The sequence below is a fragment of the Nerophis ophidion genome, linkage group LG11 (assembly GCF_033978795.1).
Source record: "Nerophis ophidion isolate RoL-2023_Sa linkage group LG11, RoL_Noph_v1.0, whole genome shotgun sequence".
In the NCBI taxonomy this organism is placed as follows: Eukaryota; Metazoa; Chordata; class Actinopteri; order Syngnathiformes; family Syngnathidae; genus Nerophis; species Nerophis ophidion.
In genome coordinates, this window is record NC_084621.1 from 1,607,043 (window position 1) to 1,622,306 (window position 15,264).

At 36.7% G+C, this 15,264-nt stretch overlaps 1 protein-coding gene across 2 annotated transcripts in view; it reads right to left on the minus strand.

Annotated features, from left to right (window-relative positions):
• The window catches only part of vars1 (valyl-tRNA synthetase 1), a 223,102-nt gene that overhangs the window by 27,080 nt on the left and 180,758 nt on the right, over window positions 1-15,264 (minus strand). Inside the window, exons 8-17 of one of the 2 annotated variants that reach the window (XM_061914827.1) lie at window positions 14,949-15,049; window positions 13,296-13,423; window positions 13,046-13,210; window positions 12,892-12,973; window positions 12,706-12,825; window positions 4,761-4,869; window positions 4,509-4,688; window positions 1,410-1,534; window positions 1,213-1,316; window positions 968-1,126 (exon numbers count right to left, since the gene is read on the minus strand). In XM_061914827.1, the coding sequence (XP_061770811.1) occupies window positions 968-1,126; window positions 1,213-1,316; window positions 1,410-1,534; window positions 4,509-4,688; window positions 4,761-4,869; window positions 12,706-12,825; window positions 12,892-12,973; window positions 13,046-13,210; window positions 13,296-13,423; window positions 14,949-15,049 (1,273 nt within the window). Of the gene's footprint in view, window positions 1-967; window positions 1,127-1,212; window positions 1,317-1,409; window positions 1,535-4,508; window positions 4,689-4,760; window positions 4,870-12,705; window positions 12,826-12,891; window positions 12,974-13,045; window positions 13,211-13,295; window positions 13,424-14,948; window positions 15,052-15,264 lie in introns of both variants that reach the window. The other variant, XM_061914828.1, reaches the window with a different exon arrangement.

A 15,264-nucleotide genomic window follows, 5' to 3' on the forward strand; every position in this document is an offset into this window, starting at 1 on the left:
GCAAAATGTTTAAATCTCTATACAAATGACATTTGTAAAATTAAAAAGGACTTAAAAGTTGGTATTATTTGCTAACGACACAACTGTTTTTGTTCAGTAGAGAACACACAGAAGGTAATACAAATTACAGAAGAAATAAATACATTTAAGAGATGATTTGATAAAAACAGACTCTTTGAATCTCAGTAACATTTGTGTGTGTGCCAATAGACGATGAAAAAACTGATAACATCATAAAAAATATACAATATAAAATGGCTAAAAATACATTAGTTATGAACAAAGCAAAATACCAAAAATCACTCCACATTCTCTACTGCTCATTAGTGTCACCATATGTGAATTATTGTGTAGAAATATGAGGAACTAAGTATAGACGTAGATTTCATTATATAAACTTTTTACAAAAATATCAAGTTAGAATAATACAAAATATTGGCTATAAAGAACATTTGTTAAATCAAAAATACTGAAATTCAAACTACAGCTAAAATGATGCACAAAACTGTAAACTCCTTCCCAAACATGTACAACAATTCTTAAACAAAAGAGAAATATAGAACAAACTGATTCAAAACATTTGTACTAATATGATCCAGTTTCCTGATAAACATGTTAAATTATTTTGAAAAATAAATTGTGATTTTCAATGTATTTAACTATTTACTGAGAACATAATTATTCATTTATGGATTTAAATTGTGTACAAATTCAATACAGCGACTGAACAAATGTGTTAGTAAATGCTATGAAATAGAAAATGGGTAGGATCAAATAAGCTCGACTTCTTCCTGCTCGTTTTCAACATTTTGAGTGACCAACTTGAAATATGGGATGTATAATATTGGACCTGTATGCATGTTCGAAATAAACGTATGCCATAAACTCATACCATAAACAAAAATGTGACGAGAAGAGACCTCACATCTGAGGGAATAGGCACAAAGACGCAGGCCAAAGTACTTGCCTTATATTGTCCATCCAGTTGAACCAGGTCTTGAGGTGGTGGTCAGGGATGATTTTGAGGCGTCCTTCTCTAACGGCGTCCGCGGCCTGCTTGCCCATGTCTGCGCAGCTAACGTACCACTGCGGCTTGAGCAGGGGCTCAACTATGTCCTTGGAACGACTACACACAATCACAACAAGGTGGTAACAATATTCTGTATGAAGAGAACCCGAAGATGCCAAGCTCCGCTTCACCTCTCGGCTCACCTGCAGACTGGAACCACCATGGGGTTGTCTTTGACCTCCTTGAACTGTCCCCTCTTCTTGAGCGCCTCGAGGACGGCCGTCCTTGCCTCAAAACGTTTCATACCCTTGGAAATGCCAGGAGGGCAAAAGTCAAAAAAAAAAAGTGTCACAATGGGAATGCTCACACTGCAGGCAGTGGATGGGAGACAATAGCATACCAAGAAGGGAGGAGGCACGTTAATGAGCGAGCCGTTCTCATCCAAAATGTTGATAAAGGGCAGCTTATGTCTCACTCCAACGTCGTAGTCGTTGTGGTCGTGAGCCGGGGTGATTTTGACAGCACCTGAATGGAAAATAACACAAAGGGAAATGAGAATATCTAAAAACAAAGGATAGAAAAAGGTTTAAATTGTACTTTCCAACGGATCTCGGTAAACTCAAGGCATGTTGAACCCGTTATATTTAGGTTACGATCTGAATTAAAAGGTGCAGATCAGGGAATTATTTTTACAATTAGCAGTTATTCTGCATGCAATGGGGTCATGTGGGGCAGTGACAAACCAGATCTGGCAAATAGCATTGCAGTGTATGGTTGTTGACATCCACTTTGAAATGTGCATTATTACACACCTGCAGCAAAACACTATTACATTGCATGTCATTATTTTTCCAATCTGCTGAGCCAGATAGATCGGATTAGGATTGTTTGGACTTGGTTAAAGATCTACGGTCTACTGTTAGGATTTTGATATTAGTGGCCCCAGTGAAACATGCCTAAAATGGTATTAATCACCGAGCAGAAGCTTTTTATACAGTACCAGACTAAAGTTTTGCTACAACTTCTCCTCCAGTATGAGAATGTGTGTCCTAAGATTGTAGTATTGCTGGAACTTTACTGAAGTTAGATCTGGCTCATGCCCCGCACATCAAATATGCGTGGTGTTCAAGCTATCTCTGTCTTCAATAGGTAGTAGGCGCCATTTAGCCTTGCTCGAGGGAAAAAAGGCCTTATGCTTGTGTTGTTTTCGGCTGTACCAATCGTTTGAGTTGCGAAAAGGATAAATGTTTCTTCAGAGTTCCTTGAGAGGTAATCAAAAAGGCCGGAAGAGTGCAAGATTTTATGAAATGAGGATGAGAAACACAGCTCACACTCCAGTTCAAGGGAGCAAAGTCAAAGAATGCATGAGTTTGCAGTGATCACTTTGTTAAAGGTATGTTTGCTATACTTGTAATGTTTAGTTTATCCCATTTAGTTACCTATTACTTGTATTTCTTAAAAACATGTTTGCTTAAGCCGGAAATAATTCTTACTCTAACTATATTTTGTGAATTTATATTATATTTATACAGCGCTTTTGTCTAGTGACTCAAAGCGCTTTGCATAGTGAAACCCAATATCTAAGTTACATTTAAACCAGTGTGGGTGGCACTGGGAGCAGGTGGGTAAAGTGTCTTGCCCAAGGACACAACGGCAGTGACTAGGATGGCGGAAGCGGGAATCGAACCTGCAACACTCAAGTTGCTGGCACGGCCGCTCTACCAACCGAGCTATACCACCCCAATGTACATTTGTACTATTTGTGTCAAATTGGCTGCAAATGATACAAAGTGGCAAAAGACTATAAGAAATACTGTTAAGAGGTGAACATTTGGCCATGTTAGGAATATATTTGTATGCTCATGTTCATAAAAAAAAAAAAAATTCTGGAAAAAAACACCTTGCTTAAGCAGCAGCAGTATGGTTTTAGGGAACATCGAACAACTATGGATGCAGTAATGCATATGCTAGAGGAGGTTAGTACTGCTATGGATAATGATGAATTTACAATAGCCATCTATATTGATTTAAAAAAGGCCTTCGATACCATCGACCACAGACAGTTAATAAATAAATCGGATAAATACGGCATCCGAGGGCCAGCTCTGTCCTGGATCAAGAACAATCTAGAAAATAGAAAACAATGTGTTCAGGTGGATAATACAATATCTGGATTTAAAAATATAGTTTGTGGAATTCCTCAGGGTTCTATAATTGGTCCTAAGTTATTTACAATTTTCATTAATGATTTTTGTGATGCATCAAGTTTCTTAACATTTTTCATGTTTGCTGATGATACAACCATCCTTTGTAATGGAAAAAATTTTAATGAACTTTTGGTAAAAATAGAACAAGAAATGACAGTGCTTAAAAACTGGTTTGATATGAATAAATTATCACTTAATATTGCTAAAACTAAATTTATGATATTTGGTACCAAAACTGAGGTATCTAATGAAGTAAATATTAAAATAAATGGAGATAAAATTGAGCGTGTCTTTGATACTAAGTTTTGGGAGTTATAATTGACTATAAATTATCATGGAGACAACATGTAAATTATATAAAAACAAAAATATCAAACACACTTGGTGTTTTGTAAAAAACTAAAGAATTACTTAATTATAATTCTTTGTTAACAATTTATTATACTTTGATACTTCCATACATGACATACTGTGTAGAACTCTGGGGAACCATTTTTAAAACCATAATTAATGATATTGTTCTGCTGCAAAAAAAAAAGCTGTACGGCTAATAAACAAAGCCGGATATTATGACCATACCCATCCATTATTTGTTAAATCAAAAATTATGAAATGTCAAGATATTGTTTATTATAAAATAACACAGATAATGTTCAAAGCAAAAATAAATACTCTTCCAGAAGGAATTCAAAAATACTTCTCTCTACAGACCAGCAAATACAATCTAAGAGATGAATCTAAGTTTATTTTACTAAAAGCAAGATTAGTTGTTAAAGGTAGATGTTTATCTGTTCTCGGTGTTAATTGGTGGAATTCTGTTGGTAAAGAAATAAAAATGAGTGACTCAGTATTTAATTTCAAAAAGAACATGACACAATGTATTTTAAAAACTTATGTGAACTAGAAATGTATGTTTGTTTGGTTAAATGTTGTATTTAGAAGGTATGTATGTTTATCTATTTACAAAAAAGTGCATGTGTGTAAGTACATATTTTTGATTTATTTGTCAAAGGGCAACTTAAATGTAAATGCTGAATGACTATATTTCTTTTTGTATTACAAAATTATTAGAAAAGGTAACTTAATTGAATGTAAAAAAAAATATGTTGGGCATCTAAGCTTTTTTGCTTCTGCCTGTTTCAGTCATGTTATTCATTTTTGAATCGTGATTCATGTTTGAATATGTTTTTGTTAGACTGAAAATAAACTGAAACTGAAAAAAATGATATGGCAATGAACGATAGACTATAAAATGTGTGTTTTACCAGGGAGGACTAACTGCCTGTTCCTACCTGTTCCAAAGTTCATGTCCACAAAGTCATCAAAAACAATAGGCATCTTGCGGTCACAGAAGGGATGGGCCACCATTTTCCCCTTTAGATGCTGGTATCTGGAGTCTTGTGGGTGAACGGCCACGGCTGTATCTCCGAGCATGGTCTCAATACGAGTGGTCGCCACGATCACCTCCTCGTCTAACCAACCAGAAAAGAAGGTAACCGTGGGAACAAACTGATCAATTCAGCAGCAATGTTTTGCTCGCGTACCTGAACCGTCCACTTTGTAGACAAAGGAAACCAGAACTCCAAACTCCACTTTGTCTTTGTAGCCAGGCACAGGCAACAATGTTCTACCTGTCAGCTCTTTCTTGTCCACCTGAAAAGCAGCACATTTAACACAAAGTCAGCCAACATTTGTAACTGTCACTGTGAAAAAGAGCAGTCTGGCTGCAGAAATGTACTGTTATGACTCAGAAAGACCGATGAGAGGTATAGTACCTCTGATGGCGGCTCTGTGTGTGAAAAAAGATCTGAAAAATATTCCACTTTTTGCAAGTAACGGTCCACTTTAATGTAAATATAGTAGGGATCAATCTTTTTTTTTTTTTTTTACAATTATAACAGATACAATATATACACATAAATACTCGTATTTACTATTTACATTTTTTTGGGTGAAGTAAATAGTATTAACTACTGCTCCAGTTTGCTAAGCTCTGCTGGGGTGTTCATACGTCCAAGACCCCCGCCCTCCTTTCTCCCTTAAAGTGCTGGTCGCCAAAAGCACGTCTGTGCTTACATTAACTTGTCAAATCTTGATTTTTTTTTGCCAGGAATTGTAGTCCTTGTTCTTATTTCCTGGAGTCTTCCTCCCGTGTTTGTGTTTTCGCTAATGCAGCGAATGCACAACAAGCCTCATTGCGATTGTTGATGGTTTAGAGATGTGACAAAACACGTAGCCTTGTCTCATTAAACGGAGCGCGGTGGGTTTTTTTGTTCTGTAGTTCAATCAATTAATGTGACATAGATGGACATGAAGATGACAGAAAATATCTCTGCCAAAACTCAAAACTTTGTTTAAATGGAAAAATAATACACTTCTATAATAAGTAATGAATAGTAAGGAAACTGCTTACATCAGGAGTGCTCACACATTTTCTGCAGGCGAGCTACTTTTCAATTGACCAAGTCGAGGAGATCTACCTCATTCATATTTATAACTTATATTTATCTATTTATGAAAGAGACATTTTAGTTAACAAGTTAATGGTGTTAAATGATAACACAAGCATGTTTAACACATATAGTCCTTTCTTTCATGAAGACAAGAATATAAGTTGGTGTATTTGATTCTGATGACTTGCATTGATTGGAATCAGACAGTGGTGCTGATAACATCCGCATTTTCAAATGGAGAAGAAAGAAAGTCCTCCTTTCTGTCCAATACCACATGAAAGTGGTTGGATTTGGCATCTCATTTGTCCAACTGGCATTCTCGTTTTGAAACACTTTGTTATGAGAGTAGCAAATGTGTGTGTGTCCCTTTAATGTGTTGACTGCAGGTGAGTGACGTGAGTGAGTGTGCGGGCGAGCGAGGGGAGGGAGCGGTCGCTGAGGGCGGGGGAGAAATACATTGGCATCAAACTCCGTAGCTTGCTAGCTTGTGCACGCTAGCTTTCTGAGACTCTTATTTTGTTAGCACAGGCAGGATGAAACAGGTCCTTTATGGTGAAGACAGGAACTGTGCAGTCAGTCTTTAGAGTTTTGACAGCAGGTAAGTGACGTCAGTGAGTGTGTGTGGGCGAACGAGGAGAGGGAGCGGTCGCTGAGGGCGGGGGAAAAATACATTGGCATCAAACTCCGTAGCTTGCTAGCTTGTGCACGCTAGCTTTCTGAGACTCTTATTTTGTTAGCACAGGCAGGATGAAGCAGGTCTTTTATGGTGAAGACAGGAACTGTGCAGTCGGTCTTTAGAGTTTTGACAGCAGGTACGGCCCAAGAGTCTGTTGAAATAAAAAGTGTTTCTCTCCGTCCGTCCTGTCAGTGATTTTTTTCTTAATAATGAGCTCGCAGCAGCCAGCGTCATCTCACAAGATCCTCGGGTGCTGAGAATGTCAAACAACTGACGAAAGTGAAGTCTTGGTGAAGATTGATGATTGCTCATTTTTATGTCTATTTTTTTAATGCCTGGCTTGCGATCGACGTAAAGCCCACCCCTGGCTTACACTTTCTCTAACATCCACAAAGAAATGATGTCAGCCATCTTGAAAAATGTCTCGCTCCATGATGGAGCCCAGAGTTGTTTTTATTTAAATGTTTGTCATATTTAAAAATTATATATCAAACCATATTGACAAATTGTTGATTTGTTACAAATTAAAAACAAGAAGTAAACATGCGTTAGTAATTGCCATGAAATGGAAAAGGGGTAGGATTAAATAAGCTTTGCTAATAAGTTTTGTGTCTTTCTACTACTGTTCAGACATGTTATAAAGAGAATTGAAAATATGTAAAGTATGTGATCTATCAAATTGAAATTGTACACATGTTCAAAATAAACTTCACTGAACCAACCAACAAATATAAGAAAAATCTCACATTTTTACCAATTTTTCCAGGAGATTTTCCATATTTTGAAATGCTCTTCTTAAACACACTTAGTAAAGGTCCTCGGATGTTGTTTGGTGCTAAATTAACCACAACATTAGCGCCACATTAAACACTATGTCGCTATTATGTACATAAAAAATTATGTAAAAAAACAACAAAACAAAAAACAATTTATAGCCTTGTCCAGTTGTTTACTGACATTTACTACCATATTTCCTTGAAATGCCGCCGGGTATATAGTATGCGCCTGCCTAGAATTACTGCCAGCTCAAACTTGTTTTGCAAAATAATTAGAGCATGCTTAGAATTACTGCCGGCTCAGGATTAACGCCGGGTCAAACTCGTTTCGCAAAATACTATTTTTATTAGTGCATGTCTAGAATTTCCGCCGGGTCAAACTCGTTTCGCCAATAATTAGCATATGCCTAGAATTTCAGTTGGGTCAAATTCGTCACATCACGAGTGACACTTCCCCTGTCATCATTTTCAAAATGGAGGAGGCTGATTTTAATAATTTGAAATCGCATAAAGGGAAGAAGATTAAGAGCTATTCAGTAGGCTTTAAGGTCCAAGCTATTGAATATGCTAAAAAAAACAGTAGGCAGCAATGTTTTATTAATATACCGTAGCTGCGTGTGTCAAATATGAGTCATTAAATGACTCCCGCCTCCTGGTGGTAGAGGGCGCTAGTGATCCTTCTTGCGATTACTCGGCTGCAGAAGAAGTGACAACAAGCAGCAAGAGTGAACAGTGTGAGCAACATGGAGGATTACATATCTGAAATAAAACAGTTTTCTAAATTGGAGTTTCAATCAAAGCAGGAGGTAATAAAGGAAGATCTCCATCGAGACAGAGAGACTTTTAAAACTGAAGAAAGATAAGGAAGGCTTCTATAAACAAGTTATTGATGCTTTTGATCAGAAGGAGCTGCGCATGGACTTTATAAGTAAAGGTAAGACCATAATAACGCTTTTTTAATTAAATGTGCTTTTCATGATGGTATCTTTACATCACACTCAAATTTTTAAGCGCAGGCCTAAATTCGCCGCATGCCTTTGGTAAACGCCGGAGTGAGAAGAGGTTTTAAATTAAATAGCGCCCCGGTGGCAATTCAAGGAATTACGGTATTCATGTTTGAATAAATTTTACTGAAAATGAATATCAGTTCCAAATATCAGTTATTGGCCGTCTTGACTACTAATAATTAGTATCGTTTCGGCCCTGAAATAATGTAGGTATCACTATTAATGTAGAGCATGGGTCGTTTGCAAGCTACCAGTAGCGTGCCATGCTGTTATTATCCACACACAGCTATCTAAAACAACAAAAATAACGATCAAGTCTTTTAAATGTCTCTTTTTTACGTGAAAGAGTACCAACTCACAGAATAGTGGACAGTAACTGGGAATCCGTTCTCATGTTTAACCAGATAGCTGATCAACAAACAGTTTTTTATAATTGTCACATCTTTAAACCATCAACAATGGCAAGTGGGAGCGATCTATGAAGTTTATATCTGGTGTTTTCAGGTACTGAAGTATTGGCATTCCTTTGTCATTGATGTAAAAAAAACATACATGTGAAGTGTACATTATGTTGCTATCCCGATCAATGAATGAATTATAATCTCCATACTGTACAGTGTTTGTGTCTGCATGAAGCTTACGGGATCTTTCTTTGAAAATGAGGCTTTATCGCTGGTTATATAAATTGTAATACTTTTCATACTGGTTTATAATGTTAATTAAACTTTCCCCTTTTGGTTTAGTATTAAATGTATATGTAGATTTATATTCAAAGAATGATGTCGATCGCAGGTAGGCAAAAATGTGAAGCTACAATTGGATGACAACATTTGACTTGGATTAAGGTATTACTTATCTATTTATCAGTGCTCATGTATTAGTATTCTATTAGTGTTTTACATTAATTGACCAATTATGGTAAATATTCTAAGTTGATTAAGTTAACACTTAATCAACTTAGAACACATTCCATTGACTGAAATCTAAAGATGTTGAAAGTGTCATTGAGTTGGGATAATAAGAAAGTAGGTTTGCACGAATAGGGACAAAATCCATCCATTTTCTACCGCTTATTCCCTTTTGGGGTCGCGGGGGGCGCTGGCGCCTATCTCAGTTACAATCGGAAGGAAATAATACTCACAATTAGTTTTATCAATATTCAAATCATGATTATTAATTAGGATTTTTAATTATGGTATGTAAAACATTTTGATTGCAGTTTCTATTTAAAACAGTAGGTGGGCTCGGCTTTCATTTCAAAATGAAACTTAAAATAAAACTAATCACTGTACAAAAAAAATACCGTATGCCATTGCACAGTGTGTTCACAAAGTGAAAACAACTGGGAAAAACACACATATACATACATACAGTACATATACATACATACAGTACATATATATACATACATACAGTACATATATATACATACATACAGTACATATATATATACATACAGTACATATATATACATTAGGGCTGCGAATCTTTGGGTGTCCCACGATTTGATTCAATATCGATTCTTGGAGTCACGATTCGATAATATATCGATTTTTTCGATTCAACGCGATTCTCGATTAAAAAACAATATTTTTCCGATTCAAAACAATTATGTATTCATTCAATACATAGATTTCAGCAGGATCTACCCCAGTCTGCTGACATGCTAGCAGAGTAGAATTTTTTTAAAAGCTTTTATAAAGGACAATGTTTTATCAACTGATTGCAATAATGTACATTTGTTTTAACTATTATACGAACCAAAAATATGACTTATTTTATCTTTGTGCAAACATTGGACACAGTGTGTTGTCCAGCTTATGAGATGCCATGCAAGTGTAAGCCACTGTGACACTATTGTTCTTTTGTATTTTTATAAATATCTACTGATAATGTCAATGAGGGGTTTTTAATCACTGCTATGCTGAAATTATAACTAATATTGATACTGTTGTTGATAATATTCATTTTTGTTTCACTACTTTTGTTTTTTTCTGTGTCGTGTTTGTGTCTCCTCTCAATTGCTCTGTTTATTGCAGTTCTGAGTGTTGCTGGGTCAGGTTTGGTTTTGGAATTGTAATTGTTTTGTACATATATATATATATATATATATATATATATATATATATATATATATATATATATATATATATATATATATATATCTATATAGATATATATATGCACACACATAAGACAACTTACCGCAAGGAACGCAGTACTGTTCACAGTATTTATGAGACAAAAGTCTTTGGCCAAATAAAACATCCGTTTTTTGCCGTGTCTTTGAGAGGTGGATGGATATGGTGTCCCTCTATGACCATTGATTTTAACAGAAGCCTGTACTTTGGGTAGCACTGCTTTTGTACTCTACAGTGACTCTACGGGAGAGGAGGACACTGTTATAATAATGCATTTATTTTCCTATAATTTCCGGGATCTAGTGCCGAATAGATGATCTACTTTCATCTTTTGTTGTTCTTACTATCGCTCACATGAGTTCATTGTCTTTTTGTCATCTCCCTGGTGGTTGACTAACTGTTGGTTGTGAAGGTGCTTAATGTGATTTGCAGCAGAGCTGGCTTTTTAAAAGTTATTGCCAATGATCTCCCTCATTTATTTGTAGCTGTCAAAATCATGATCGTGAATAAAATTTGATTAATTGTGCACCCTATAATAATAATAGTTTTGCAGGTTTTACGATAATAGTAAAACAATATGAAGCGACAGAATAATGTTTTACCATAACCTTCTTAATACTGAAATTACGAAAGTGAGTTGTCAAATTGAAGGACTTTTGGTGATTACTTTTGGTGGTACTCTACGGGCCTGATATTACATATCGAAAAAGGTTGCACCATAGCAAGATGTAAGGTGTGAACTACAATATTGTACCATTAAGAGGTAGAAACTAGGGGTGTAACGGTACGTGTATTTGTATTGAACCGTTTCGGCACGGAGGTTTTGGTTCGGTACGGGGGTGTACCGAACGAGTTTCTAAGCTAAAGTCTTAACAAGCTGCTTTGCTTCTTATGCCTCTGTCTCAGCACCCAGCATTGTCCCACCCACACAACCATCTGATTGGTTTACATACAAAGCGATAACAGCCAATCAGCAGTACGTATTCAGAGCGCATGTAGTCAATATTTCAGTGTTGAGCAGATAGGTGTTTAGCAGGTGAGCAGCGGACTCTCCGCAAATTATAAGAAACACCTCTCAGTAGTCAACTACTACTAACATAACTATGAGCCCGTTGACGTTCGAGAAACTTAAAAAGCAGTTCAGCTCGCTCGCAGTCCTGGCTTGAGGTGAAGGCTAATTAGCTTTTAGCGTAACGTTAGCTCATTTTGCTGTGTGTGTGCGCGTGTGTGTGTGTGTGTGTGTGTGTGTGCGTGTGTGTGTTAGGGGCAGCAAAGCCCTGCTTGTCTGTTATTTCACTTGAACTCTATGGTGTTCAGGGATGAATAGTCTGTCCTATTGCTACTGTACAATTTTTTTCAGCTATAGTTACATTAATCATTAGGATTGTAGCAGCCTAGTTTTGAATGACAAGGTCCCTGCTTTCACATGTTGACAAAAATACATTTATATAATAAAAATCAACTACAGGCTTCCCAAATGCTGTAATAAATTAAGAATAGTTTCTATTTTGAGGAAGAATGGCACAATGAGTGTGTGTCTGATCAGCAGTGTGTCAGAGAAAAATATATGATGTAGAACGTATTTATGACAGCATTTGTATTTTCACGGGGGAAAAAATGTATACTGATATACAAAATGCAGATGAACACTTTTTTTTTTTTTTTTAAAGGGGACAGGATGATTTTAATCTACATTTAAAACACTTCCTTGTGGTCTAGGAAGGTCTATGCTTTGGTGTAAATTTTGCTCCACGGTCGGTCAGGTTTATGAACGCTTTTTTGAGTCTGTCTGCAAGATGTTCATATGAAACCATATTCCACCCTCTCCAAAAATATCACAATGTATATTTTAATTGAAAATGTACACTGTTTAACTATACATATTGAAGTTGTCACTGGTATTTTTTTCCTCAGTCGTGGTCAAAAATAAACTTCATTAACATTTATATAGTCACACAGTCAAAACATTAGGTACACCTGTTCACTCTTCAATCGATTCAGATCTGCATTAAAAAAACATCTGCTTTTAGCAGCATTTATGTCACTGTATGTTGCACGTCTGTGTTACGACGCACATGCCATGAAAAACACCTCCACTAGGGTTTTATGTAATGTAGTAACGGGCACTTTTATAATGACATTTAATATTTACCTATTTTGATCATTTTAAGCATTCATTTCAAAAACAATGTCAGCTTATCATGTAAATGCTATAAGTGCTTAAATGCTTTTAACGTCAAAGTTGTGAATCAACACCAGTGTAAATTTCTCTCATGTGCTTGATGCATCAAAGCTTTAGGTTTCGTTTTTAAATGATGGTTTATTCTAAGGCTATTTGGTGGTATACCAGTAGTTGTCCTGGATAGAACATTAAAAATGGTTTAAAAAGGAGATGCACTCGTCTGATATATGAAGCCAACATAACTCAACACTTGCCTCGATGTCAGAGATGGCAGAGTTGAGCGAGCAGGACCAGTTGACCAGCCTGTTGCTCCTGTAGATCACTCCCTCATCGTGCATGCGGATAAAAGCTTCTTGCACAGCATAGGAAAGTTTCTGGAAAAATGGAAGAAAACAATAGTTTTTGTAGCTCTGGTGAAACCAGACTGCTGCGATACTCACAGAGTCCATTGTGAAGCAGGCTCGGTCCCAGTCCAGAGAAGAGCCGAGCTTTTTCAACTGGTGGTAGATACGGTCTCCCTTTCTGAAGAGAAAAACAAAAATAACTACAAAGTTTGCCAACATTCACATCTCATCCATTACGTTCTCCACGCACTCGTTCTTCCATTTCCACACTTCCTGGATGAAATTCTCCCTGCCAAGGTCGTGGCGGCTCATGCCCCTATCCCTCATCAGCTTCTTTTCCACCACCACCTGGGTGGCAATGCCGGCGTGATCGCAGCCTGGGTTCCACAGTGTGGTCTCTCCTCGCATTCTGTGCCTAGATATAAACAAACAGGAAGCAAATTTAACATACAAAGAGAATACAAGGATCACTTTAAATTCCAGCCTGTAAGCATACTTACCATCTGGTCAGAGAATCCTGGATGGCGTTGGTGAGCGCGTGACCCAAGTGAAGAGAACCGGTCACATTGGGTGGGGGAATACACATCATGAATATGCCGTTGGGGTTTGGTTCACTAATGCTTTTCCTCTGTAGAATGCAACAAAAAGAAAATGTTAAAAAAAAAGTTAATACATTACATAAAGTGGACAATGATCAATTACAGGCTAAAGACGTACGTGTTTTCAAGCCTCGCCCACTTAATTTTTGTACAAATTTCATTTTGTTAATATATTGGGCGCACACGTCTATTAGTCGCAGGTGTACGAAGCTGTCGGAGTTGAGGTGAGTCTGGGTTACTTCATCCGCCGGCGAGACTTTCGTCTGGAGGCGGTTTGCCTATGGACTTTTCCCTTTTTCCACGCACGCCTTTTTGGACTTTTATAACCCGTTAATGGCGGTGGATTTTCGTTCGGTGCGGTGGCTATTTCATTTTATGATGGCCAAGTCGATCGTTTCTCGCGGTTCGTGAACATTTCGTTGCATCCTTTTCAAGATGAGGGTGAGTGCACAGAGATTTGATATGTTCACCATGACTAGTTCAGTAATTTCATTGGTCAGATGTGACGATGTTAGGCTCGTGAAGCCAGAAAAATCCCAAAATTATACACAGCATTGTGGAAAGCTCAGGGTTCAAAGTCTGGGGGAAAAAAACAAATTTCGGTATTTATTTCAGTAGCAAAAGCATGTATGCCAATTTCAAAATTATCGATAAAATACAAAATAAATCTGTATTGCTTAACAAATATCCTCTATCATAAAAATGTTTCTCTTTATTAATTCATATTCAATTGTCCTATTTTAGTCTTGTGATTTTATATTTATTATTTGTATTTACTTGCAATTAATTATTTGAAACTCTATTTCCCCAGATTTACTTCTTCTTTACCTTTAATTATTCACTGCATAACCTAAAATATGGCACACAATCTCTATTTGAACATTTTAACACAATGTAAACAGGAAGTGTTTAAACTATCAGTGTTGAGACATAGAGAGAGGGGGTAGGATGGAATAAACTCTGCTTCTTTCTACTCTTTTACAGACATGTTGAATTGCGCAACAAGATTCACGTGCTGTTCTTTCAATAAATAAATAAACCCATGGCCATTCTAATATATTGTATATCCTCAAATAAGATCAGGGGATCAGGACTCTATTAGGTGTGAAGTATTTATTATTTCCCTATTATATTCATTATTGAAGACATAATTAAATTATAATCATATTGAAGATTTTTTTTTATTACAAATTTAAATAATGGTGCAAAAATAAAGAATGTCAAGTGAAGCGAGAGTTTAAAACAAAATAAATGGGCTATGTGGACAGAGGCAGACTGAGCGGTGCTAAATTGGAACATAAAGTGCTAATTGCTGGAAAATACTTTACTACTACACAGGGGACTGGTTTACTTCTGACTAGCAGCCGGCAGAATTGCACACTAACAGTTTACACTAGAAATAATTCCCTTGTGGATCATTATAGTTTATGTAAGTCTAAGTTCTTAAGTGAATCAATAGCTTTTATGAACTAAATGAATTACAATCTCTTTAGCGCAAGCATTTCATTATGCTTTTATTAGAATGTAGGCCACTATTGGAATGAACAGCAGTACCCCATATTCAGGCTTGAAAAATCCCTGCTTCTCCCACCACGGATACCAGGCAGCCTCCACATACTGCGGACTGTACGAGTCAGGCAGCGCACTAATGACATCTGTCAAGAGAGAAAAACAGGTTGAAATATTCACCTGAGGCCAAATGGGGAGTATATTGACATTGTCTGTGACATACGGCACAATGCTCCTCCTAACCACTGGGGAACAAATGTATAAGAAATGAGCTTATACTACTGTAGTGAGTCTTTAGATTGGGCATGTGTACCTGATGTTATGCTTGGTGCGTGTATAATAAAGCAAGTGTTCTGAATTA